The 12,124-nt window shown below is 47.7% G+C and overlaps 1 protein-coding gene across 1 annotated transcript in view; it reads right to left on the reverse strand.

Annotated features, from left to right (window-relative positions):
* Nucleotides 1-12,124, reverse strand: part of LOC142007955 (histone deacetylase 9-like) — a 488,069-nt gene that overhangs the window by 24,248 nt on the left and 451,697 nt on the right. The window contains 1 exon segment of the mRNA XM_074984651.1: nucleotides 11,914-12,029. Coding sequence (XP_074840752.1) covers nucleotides 11,914-12,029 — 116 coding nt within the window.

A 12,124-nucleotide genomic window follows, 5' to 3' on the forward strand; every position in this document is an offset into this window, starting at 1 on the left:
CGCTGAATATGCATTTCAGCACCTCATTAGTAATCTCTGAAATGGCCATTTGTATGGCCGCTCTGAAGATTTGGGCTAGTGTAGACGTAGCCTCTGTGTTTAGAACGCCCACACAAATTTGAATTTTACCTTACTGAGGCTAGCTGCCCAAATTAGGTTATAGGAAACCCTTGCATGAGAAAGGCAGGCAGGATTCAGCCATGTTCAACATGACATTTGAAAGTATATAGTTTGCTTCAACAGAGAAATATCTACTGCAGTGAACCCTGATACCGTCTAATAAAAACAACTACAATTTATAAGGCACAGGTATAAGTTTAACTTTTAAGTCTTCTATGATGACAGACAGTCTTAACAGACCCAAAACTGAAATCACTTTTAGAGAAACTGACAGCAAGGGATTGTCTGAAAGTTTTCTTATTCACAGTGCTCCTCTGTGCTTTCAGAAAATGTAAACAAATGGCTATCAGACTGCCCCCCGTTAGTTAAGACATGTACAGGATTGCTATTTAAATGATTAAGGCAGAAAGAATCAAAATGTTATTACCGATATTGCCCTAGTCAATAAAGTGTGATAATTTACAATACTGACTCAGGTTCTTACTGGCAAATTATTCTTCTCTCATAGCAAACTGTTTTCCCCAGCAAGAAATGTTCATTTGCCACCATAAAAACCATGACCTTACACCCACTCAGATGCGAATATGACACTTACTGCAAATGTCATAACAACTATTAGGAAACAACAGCAGAATGAGTCATGAAGGGTTACAGCAAAACAAGTGACATTTTTGCACGATTTTAGAACACAATCTATTATTAGAAACTTCTATGCTTTGTTTGTCTGAGAAAAAACTGATTAGCTAAATACCATTTGAGAGCTTACACCTAACGTTCAGCTATAGAAGACATTCAGCTGTTCAATTATTATTAAATTATCAAATAAAATCCTAATGAAATCAAAATGTCCTGATGTTGCAATCTACAGAAAAATGTTTGCACGTACAGTACTACAAAATTAACCATCAAGTAACCAAAGATATGAAGACTTCTCTGCCTGGAGCCCGGAATGGAAGCCAGTCATTTCACCTTCTGCCAATGAGCTGAGTGAGTGGCTCCAATATGTAGAGTTCAGCCTTTAAAATAGCTTTTAGGCTCATTTCTGTGCTCAAGATCATACCGCTATTGTCTGGCATAGAAAGAGAAGATGATTTTGCAACATAGTGCTCTATTAATCCTCAGAATATGGTCCTAATGGTCCTAGATCTGCAGTCTTCCTAAACATTTCCTGAAGAGAGACTGCAAGTCACACCAGACTGACCTGATTTGATTGTGGTCAGAGGGCTCTGCTATTCACTGATAAGCCTGCTGCAAATTGGCTTTGCAATTTCTGCATCTGCTAAAGAGACTACCAGATTGTAATCTGTTTCCGAGGCAGGTTAATGATGTGAATACGTGTCTAGGAGCTAGAATATTCAGTGTCAAAACATCATAAATATACCCAGATTATTATCATCATTCCCTTGTATAGTGTGTGGTGCCAGCATTAATGGAAAAATATTCAAGGAGCTGTATTTTTCAATGCCATATGATTTTCCATCTAATATTTTATTTCCCATCCATATATTATAGGCTATATCATTATTTGAAGCTATACTTTCCCAGGTGAAAATATATTATATCATTCTCACTGTACTGACTAGCTAGCCTGTGGTCTGAACTGAACTTTTTGTACTCTGCAATGCATAATAAGAATTTTCTTACAGAGGGTTATGTGGCAAAGCCACATGTTAGCCACCAGTGTAACTTTTTTATTTTCTCTGTACCACAGAGAGGCTACTAATCAGTTCACAGAGGTCACCCACCTGCCCTCTGGATCATAGTTCACACACACAATTAATTCATTATGGGGAAAAGTCCCTGCTGGAGTTTTGAACGAGCCATTTTCAGTTTTTTTGAGGTGAATGTGCTGCCACTGACCTGGAGAATAGCTCATTAGCACAAACTCTGCTAAGCCAGATTTCCTCACCTTCTTTTGTTTAATCAGTTTTGTTTTGTTACACAATTAGCAGCAAACTAAGCCACCAAAGATAAAGGAGTTATTATGGACATTAGCTGCATAAGAAGGGGTGGAATACAAATCTTAGTGCTGAATGAAATGCCCTTTTACACCTATTGGCATTAATAGCAAAAAACTGCCCTTTGGCATATCCATTACAAATACTGTATGAGGGCAAAAAATAATGAATAATTGGTACTTGTATAGTGCTTTCCCATCTAAAATCTCAGTTTAGAAAAAAGTAATGAAGTGTCCTCACACCTTTGTAATGTGAGGCAATCATTATACAGATATGGACAAAGAGGCACAGAGACATTGAGAGACTTGCTCAAGGTCACACACACTGGCTGCTTCTACACATGCACAAGTTTCTGGAAGCGCATCCTCCAGAAGGATCCTCTTCCGGAAGATCATGTCCATATGTAAAACGCAGTCTGAAAGAGCTGCCCCTTCTGGGAGAACGGGGCAGGAAATGCAGTGGACAGGGTCACATGGCTGCACAGCTGTTCCTTGGCTGCCAGCTATGCAGCCCATTAAAGGGCTCTTCCCCAACAGCCTCTCCCTGCACAAGCCGCCAGGGCCTGCCGTGCTACTTACAGCAAGGCTGAGCCAGTCACTGGTCCTGACCTCCCCAGTCAGCATTCATGGACCCCCAGCAGCTGCAGACCCACAGGGTTGCCCTGACCTGAATGCTGACCATTCTCCTGGCCACCATCCTCAGCCTCCTGTGGCAAAGGAGACCCAGGCCCTTGGGTGCCAACCCAACACCACCCTGCCATCCCGGCAGGCCATCCTGCACATCTGAACCAATGCCACCTGCACCGACTGGTGGGTCAAGGTAGCGATGGGTCAGTGGGATAACAAGCGCTGGCTGCAGAATCTCCGGAAGAAGGAGACCACCTTTCTAGAGATCTACAGCTGGCTTGTACCCCTCCTCTGATGGCAGAACACCTGGATGTGGCCAGCCCTCTCTAATGAGAGGCACATGGCCATCACCATCTGGAAACTGTCCACCCCGGACAGCTATTGGTCCATCGGGCAGCACTTCGGGGTGGCCATATCCACCATCGGGGCCATTGTCCTTGAGCTAAGCCATGCTCCAGCCCCTGGCCCAGCTAGGGGAGCAGGGAAGGGGGCTGTTGTCAAGGGAGATCCTTGGTGGTGGGGTGAGGGCTTGGACCAGTGGGGCAGGTAGGCCTAACCCCGAGGAACCAATACAGGCCCACTGCTGGAGGGGTGTCCCAGGATGGGGGAGGGGGGCCTGGGGAGGGGGCAGGGGCACCCCTATACACTCCACAAGTGTGCTCACTCTCCACCCCATGCAGGTTGTGAGAGCCATCAACGACATGCTGGTACGGAGGCTTAAGCGCACTGGGGACCTGGAAACGATTGTCAAGGGCTTTGCCCAACATGGGTTCCCCCTGTACTTTGGAGCAACTGATGGGATGCACATCCCCATCAGAGCCCTGGACCACAGTGCTGGCTGCTATGTGAACCGCAAAGGGTACCATTCAATCGTGCTCCGGGTGGTGGTGGACTCACAGGGGAGGTTCACTGACAGCTATGTGGGCTGGCTGGGCTGGGCACATGACAAGCGTGTCCTTTGCAACTCCGTCCTGTACCACCGGATGGAGGCTGGAACCTATGTCCCCCAGTGGGAGCATGCCATCGGGGAGGTCTCCATTCCGCTCTGGCTTGTGGGTGACCCAGCCTATCCCCTGCATCCCTGGCTTATGCAGCCATAAAGAGACTGCCTCATGCCCTCCCAGGAGCTATTCAATGCCTGATTCACACAGGCCCAGTGTCCCGTGGAGTCTGCCTTCGGTTGCTCGAAGGTAAGGTTTAGCTGCCTCCTCGTGTGTTTCAGTGTGGGGGTGGAGAATGTCTCCCAGGTCATGGTTGCCTGCTACACCCTCCATAATCTCATTGAGGCACGGCAGGGGATCCTCCCCCAGGCCTGCATGGCTGAGCCTGCCTGCAGACGCAAGCAGCCCACCATGGCCCTGGACCGGCAGGTCAACCATGACAGGGTCCACATCTCGGAGGCATGCAGGGAGGCATTTGCCCACGGGGAGTAGTGACCCTCACCTGAGCCCACCCCACAGGCCCCCCTTCACCCTGCATTATCCCCTCTCAATAATCAGGTACAAAGGGAGTCGGAAACTGTAAAATTGTTTTTAGCCAGAACCTACTAATGATAAACATTATTTTACAACAAGTAGGAAGCAATAAACATATACGTTCAAACTAAAACCCGTACAACTATTTACACGGGGGTCAGGAAATGAGGGCATACCAAGTCAGATGGGAACTGGGACAGTGGGAGTTCTACTCAAGGGATGGGGTGGAGGACCATGAGTCTCAGTGCCTGTGGCTTCCTCTCCTGCCCTGAATGCATGGTCCCCGTCAGTCTCCTGGGATTGATGGGCCCAGGAGCACAGGGAGGTAGTGGCAGTTGGCTATGGGCTTGGCCTCAGTGGAGGGGGAGGATTTGTTGGGGGGGGGGACCCTCCATGGGGTCTGCTGTGGCCACAAGCCAGGCTCTGAGGTTCCTGAGGGCAGCCACAGAAAGGCCCGGGGGAAGTAGGATGGCTAGGGCCACAGGGGCATTGGCTGGGCGGGAGCTGCTGGGGACAGCTCGGTGAGGGCCCTGTGCACTGTGCGGAGCAGCCCTACAACCTCCTCCCATATGTCCGGCTGCCGGTTAAATTCAGCCTCATCCAGGGCCAGATGCCTTTTTGCAGTATATTCTGGTGCCAGAGGGCAGCTGTATAAGCTGCGTTCTACTCATTGCAGCCCTGGCGTTGGGCTCTCTGGACCCATGGCCACCAGTCCACAGGTGCTGTGGGTGGTCTGGGCCTGGCTGCGGGACTGGTGGGCCCTCCAGCCTGGATGGGGCTGGTGGGCCCCTGACTCCTCGTCTGACTCCCCCAGCTCTCAGACAGAGCTTCTGTAAGATGGGGTAGAGGGAGAGGGAGGGATTTCAGAAACACATCTTGACCCTCCATGCCATGCCCCCAGTCCCCCTTGGGCAGCTACCCCCACTCTGGAACCAAGGGAGGACCATGTCCCAGGGATGCCCACAGAGTGGTATCCTGTGTTCCCAGCATGCTGGCCCATGCAGCACAATGCCCTGTCAGTGGTGCTGCCTGAGAGGCACACCCCCTTGGGAATGGGCTAGTGGGTGTGGGGGGAGTTGTTTGGACATGGGTGAGTCCGTGCCTCAAGAGAGGGTGGGCCGGGTGCAGCTGTGCAGCCTGAGGGTCCCCCAGGACGCTCATGTGGCTTGCGGGGCTCTCCACAGAGGAAGGTAACAGGTGTCACCTGTAGGCGTAGCCATGGCCCAAGGGCGTGTTCTGGAGTGAGCCACCCAGGGCTGGACACGCGCTTACCGGGGTGGGCACGCACTTACCAGGGGTGGCCTCGGAAAGGTTGGGTGATGCCCGGCTGGAGGCGGCCTGGCCGCTGGAGGCAGAGGGCAACTCAATTATGAGGGAGCCCTCAATGTCCTGGGTGCTGGGTTCTGTGGCAGGTCTGAGCTGATCTGCAGCTGGATCTGCCTTCCCATTTGGGGTGGCAGAGGGCGCTGGCGCAGCTACATCAACAGTGATGCAGGGTGGGGAGGTGTCGTCCCCCGCCAGTAGGTCCTGCAGCTCCCTGAAATAGGCACAGCTGGCTGGGGCCTGGCCAGATTAGCAGGCACTATCCTGGGCCCTCACGTAGCCCTGTCTCAGCTCTTTTACCTGACATTGGACCTGCTCGGGGGTCCGGAAAGGGTGGCCCTGTGGTGTCCCGCAGCACCTCTTCATCCCTCCAGAGCCCCAGGAGGTTCTGGAACTCTGGCCTCTCTCCAGGAGGGGGCCTTCCTTTCTGGAGTCTGGTCAGGGTCCTGAGTGCCCTTGGCCAGCTCCCTGGTGCTGCCCTGGAGGGCATGGAGTATCGGCCTCCTGGCCACCATTTGGGCTTGGGGCTCAGCAATCGCTGCAGGGGCTCTGAAGAGTGTGCCTGGTAGCCCAGCACGTCCTGCCTGTCTCCACACTCTCAGCTTCCTGCCAAGGGGTCTCTGGGTCCTTGCAGCTTTAAAAGCAGATGGACCAGAGACTCCAGCACCCCACTGGGGCTGTCTGGAGTGTCTCTGAACTTCAGCTGGCCACTGCCACAATGGATCGCTCTTTCAGAAGACGAGGTTGGGGAGTGTCAACACATGCTTTCTTACAGTAGAGTCTTCGAGAAGAAGGAGCTCTTCCTCATTTGGGAGCAGAGTATGGAATCTGGAAAACGTGGCATGTTCTTCCGGATTCCTTCCGGAGGAGCACTTTTAATGTGTAGATCCTCCATGGATCTTCCAGAAGAAGCTGGCACTCTTTTGTACAGGTGTACAAGAGGCCAATGTTTCTGAGGACTGCGCTCCTGGGGTATGTCTACACAGCGAACCTATTTCGAAATAATGGCTGCTATTGTGAAATATCTTTGCGAGCATCTACATAGAAAAACTGCTATTTACTGTATAATTTTGAAATAGCAGACAGCTTATTTCAATTTCTGTAAACCTCATTCTACAAGGAACAGAAATATCTATTTTGGAACAGGGGCTGTATAGACATGGAATAGGGGCTATTTCAAAATAGGTCTCCAACCCTAATAAGGTGCCCTATCAGTGTGGATGCTCTATTCTGAAATAGCTGACTGCTATTGGCCATGTCTACACTACGGAGTTTTATCGACAAAACTCAGGGAGTGTCTACACACAAAACCTGTTTTGTTGTCAGAGTCTAAATGAAACAGAGCACTTTCCCCGACTGTGTTATTCCTCTCTGCATTGAGGAATAACGCTTCTGTCGACAGAGTGTAGACGCTCTGGGGCTCTTTTGTCGACAGACAGAGATTCCAGCTCCCCAGGCAGCCCTGTTTGCAGAGCTTCTGATCAGACATTATGTTGAGAGAGGGCTGGGCAGTCTTTCTGCTTTCTGTCGACAGAGGGGATTGCTCTTTTGATCTGTTTTTGTGTAGACACAATCTGTGGACAGAAGTTTTGCCGATAGATCTCTTCCAACAGTGACTTCTGTCGACAGATTGTTGTAGTGTAGACATAGCCATTTTGATATTCATTGTGTGTGTAGATGCACTGTTTTGAAATTAGATATTCCAAAAATCTCTTCTGGAATAACATATTCTGAAATAATGCTGCTGTGTAGATATAGCCCTGATGATCAGTCCTATGCTTTAGCCACAATTTAATAATAACTGATCATTAATAGCTTACTCAGTAAGGCCGTTTCTACACAGGCCACTTTCTTCAAAAGTGGCATGGTAATACGTGGCCCAAAATATGCTAATGAGGCACGGATGCAAATTCCCCACACCTCATTAGCATATAGTCATTTGATTTGGAGTCCGGAAGACCATTCTTCCGGACTCCAAAATGCCATTTAGAAGCACAGCCCCCGTGGGGTCTTCCGGAAGGAAGTCTTTCTTCCAGAGGGGAAGAAGGGTGCCTCCGGAAGAGGGACTTCCTTCCGGAAGCTCCCCCGGGATCGTGCTTCTACACAGTATTTTGGAGTCCAGAAGAATGGTCTTCCGGACTCCAAATCACGTGACCGTATGCTAATGAGGTGTGGGGAATTTGCATCCGTGCCTCATTAGCATATTTCAGGCCATGTATTACCATGCCACTTTCAAAGAAAGTGGCCTGTGTAGAAACGACCTAAGACAGGACTTTGCTTACCACAAATTATGTTTTCCAGAATTCTAGGGTGCATGTCCATGGGTGTTGGTATGCACATGTAGGCTACGTCTACACGTGCCCCAAACTTCGAAACGGCCACGCAAATGGCCATTTCGAAGTTTACTAATGAAGCGCTGAAATGCATATTCAGTGCTTCATTAGCATGCGGGCGGCAGCGGCGCTTCGAAATTGACGCGGCTCGCCGCGCGCTGGCGCGTCCAGACGGGGCTCCTTTTCGAAAGGACCCCACCTACTTCGAAGTCCCCTTATTCCCATCAGCTCATTGGAATAAGGGGACTTTGAAGTAGGCGGGGTCCTTTCGAAAAGGAGCCCCGTCTGGACGCGCCAGCGCGCGGCGAGCCGCGTCAATTTCGAAGCGCCGCTGCCGCCCGCATGCTAATGAAGAGCTGAATATGCATTTCAGCGCTTCATTAGTAAACTTCGAAATGGCCATTTGCGTGGCCGTTTCGAAGTTTGGGGCACGTGTAGACACGGTCGTAGTGTGCTGAGAGCTATTATTTTTATCCCTTTAAAGCCAGTTCCTTAGGACCCTGATTCAGCAGACCACTTAAGTGAACTCACAGACAAAAATGAGTAGAATTTGAAAATTAGAAGTAATATAATCAATTAAATAAAAAAAAGACAGGACATTTCTGTCCAAGCTCTCAAGACTTTCCAGTGCTAGAAGTATATGCTGGTTGGGCTCTGGAGAAAGTAGGACATTACACTATCCTGTAACACTGAGCTCCTGTTTTTTCGTTCTGACAGGTAACAAGATATTGGGCATGGGAGAATGATTATTGTCCATTTAGGTCTTAGCCCAAAATAACTGGGGGGGACTGAGTCAGAGAAAGGAGAATTTTCAATTTTGAGGGAAAGGGAACCTCTTCCTTCAAAAGTTTATTTTTTAAAATAATGCCAGCTGCTTGACATTCCTGAGAGTTTTGGAATGTTTGAAAGAGTCCTAGTGGGCAGAGTGTAAGTGAGGCAATCAATGATGAGAAATACAAGTTGTTAAATACATGGCTGTCAGTGCCACATTCTGGAGGTGTCAGTAGAGACACCATAATTAAGATTACATGGAGATATAGACTTGAAAGAGGATTAACATCTTTTTATTTCACTGAGAATTTTATTTCCAAGTAGCACAGTTAGCTTTTGGAGGACAACTGAATTTTCAATAACTCTTTATATAGATAAAAGTATTTACTAATTTTTACACAGGGGTTTTAAAATAACCCCTTTTGCAATTTCTTATACCTTGTCTAGCCCTTGAGGCTAAAGGTCCAGGGTCACCATAAATGCTTAGGTACATGCACTGACTCTTTCATGCCCCTGTATCTACTTTCCCTTCCAGTAATATCTTACTGGAGGTGTTAACTGTTTTCATTGGAAATCTGACAGACCTGCTGAGGTCAGCCACATGAGGTTCCTCCTTGCACAGCCACAGGAAGCACATCCCAGGGGAAGAAATCGCCGCCCACCCCAGTTTCATTCCTGTGAGATCTGAACCTGCACATCATCTTCTCCTCTCCTGGTCCTTTCCTTGTAATAGAGACCTGGACATGATAAAAGGGGCTAGGGAGAGGAGAAAGTTACAGTTCAGGATGCTTTATGAATGGAGGAGATGGTAAAGGTTTAATTTACTTCATTGAATCCTTGGAAGCCATCTCTCCATTAAGAAAAACATTAGCCCCTGTGTCTACTTTGTACCATCTGCTTTCCAATTTCTAACACATTTGTCAGCAGTTGGAGTGATGCCACTATCCCACAACCAGCTATGTCATATTTGATGTGTTGTGGAGTATGTGTTACATCTGAAAACACTATAAATGCATTATCTTGTGAAAGAAATTTCCAAACATACTGCAAGGACATGTATTTGAATGTAGATCTCTATTTAATACACAAAGCAAAACTCACCTGCCCAGCTAGTTAAAACTATGATATAAAGCTACTTCTCAGATGTACATTGCCACAAAACACCCATATTTATTCTTGTACTACTTCAAAGAAACACTTATAGGAGAACACTCATTATTGTGAGATCACCAAGACAGAGATAGGGGAACACAAAAACACAAAAAGAAAAACTGTAAATGATGTCAATTACTGTACATTACCTGGCGAGTGTATATTGCTCATTTGTACTTTCTGTTGGCTTGCCCCCTATTAAACAAGATGCTGTACCCCTGAGATGGGCACACTGTAAAATTTTATTTCTTTATTCATAGCTTTGGTGAGTATGCTTTATTCTTGTGGTTTATGTTTACATCAGAAGCCATCATAGCTTCACTGTGCAACTTCACTGATATTGAGTAGTGGTTTACTGTACAAGCATTCCAATGATATCAGTGGGACTATATAACGGTGTCTCACCTCACCGACACAGGTACAGCTACTGTTCAATTGGCTCAGAGCCTCTCTTTCACTGTTCAGTGAGTTTAGCTCTTCGTTTAAACCCCAAAAGTCTTATCCGACTGTGTAAACAAAACAGAGAATTCACAGTACAAGTCTGTGACTCTGGGACATAGCCCTCTTGCTAGGGTCTGTATAAGCCACTCTCTGTGAGGTGTATAAACCTGCCCTTGTAGTTGGCACTTCAGTACCATAGGGGAGCAACAGCTTTGGCCCTAGAAACCCAGAGTGAAGGTGACTGCCCATTCCAAATTCAATGGCCACTGCTTCACTTTCCTCTCTGGTCTTCCTTCTATATTTGTCTTGCCCCACAGTCTCTTTCCCTGCATTCTACAATACGCCCCACTTCGCCACCCCGGCTCCTTCCCTGACTCCCCTTCCTCTGCGTGTATGACCACCATTCTTACAAACCTGGTCACCAAAGATCCTCCCTAGCTAGGTGCTACCCTGCATATTAAGGAAAAAAATACACATATATGGCCCCTTTCCCTGCATATTTTATAGTAGCCTACAGTTCCTCTGCTCCTAAGGAACTTCAACTCCCAGAATTCCTGTGCTCCAGGCTGGCACTCAGAACAAGGACTGGCCTGGACCCGAGCCAGCATAAACTGTAGCAGATGACTTACAGGGCAAGGTATTACTCAGCATACGTAAGGCTGGGTCTACACAGCGTGGCTCTCCTGGCAGGTCCATACTAATGAGCAGCATGGTCTCACAGCTCATTAGCATAGCCATGCGAGAGCTTGCTCTCGGCCGAGGGCGGTGCCAGCAGTAAAGAGGCCATGTGGATGTGCCTCTGCAAGCAGAAAGCCCCTCTGTCACCAGCCCCTTATGCCTGAAAAAATTCAGGAATAAGGGGTTGGCGACAGAGGGAATTTTTGTTGGCAGGGGCATGTCCATAGGGCCTCTTTTCTGTTGGCACCGCCCTCTGTCAAGAGTGAGCATTCGCACGGCTATGCTAATGAGCTGTGGGACCATGCTAATGAGCAGCCAATTGCTATTTCGAGGCTGCTTATTAGCATGGAGCTGCTGGGAGAGCTGTGTCATGTAGACCCCGCCTAGGAGTTTGCTTATACATGGAATTAGTCTGGATTGTCCACACAGGCAGTTAATTAGAGGTAGTCAAGGAGCTATAACCCCATGTATAGACAAGCCCCTAGACAGGTAAAATCATAGAATCATAGAGCTGGAACGGACCTCTACAGGTCATCAAGTCCAATCCCCATCTATCCCTGACAGCTTTTGTCTAACCAGCTCTCAAATATCTCTGATGATGGGAGATTTCACAACCTCCCTAGGTAATTTATTCCAGTGCTTAAAACGTAGCCTTACATTTACATGCATGGGGGAGCAAAGAACATTTTGCTGGAGTATCATTTGCTCCAAATAAAATCTCAAAGCACTTCCAGTATCATGGAGCAGGTGTTTAGATATGCTAGTGTTATTTCATATCATTTCATTGTTTCTAAGATGCCAGTGTTTAATATGGTATATCAAAACAGTCATTCCATAATATATCTCCACACCGTCGTCTCTCTGCCACAGACCATTTTCCACTGCTGTCTGAAATGTTTCTCTATTACACACTAGAACTGTGGCTTAGGGGTGAAGGGAAATCAGAGTAATGGTCTTTAAAGGATGTTTGGAACCCTTCCAGCTCTAAAAAAGCTAAGCAATTACCTGGTCAAAAAGGGGAATGTATTATTCTTACCTCAGTCTGAGAACTAGATGGCAAGAGTGAGGTTTCATTTTCTGTCACACTTCCAGTAGGAGCATTACTTGGCGAGCTGGGCCCCGTTCCTGGGGAACTGCTACTAACTGATGACTCTGAAAAACAGATTAAGCACACATGAATTTATAAGTAACACAGAAATCCAGCTGTGATTATGATGAACAATATATTACTTATGGCACAGCCTTTC

The sequence above is a fragment of the Carettochelys insculpta genome, chromosome 2, assembly GCF_033958435.1.
Source record: "Carettochelys insculpta isolate YL-2023 chromosome 2, ASM3395843v1, whole genome shotgun sequence".
Lineage (NCBI taxonomy): Eukaryota > Metazoa > Chordata > Testudines > Carettochelyidae > Carettochelys > Carettochelys insculpta.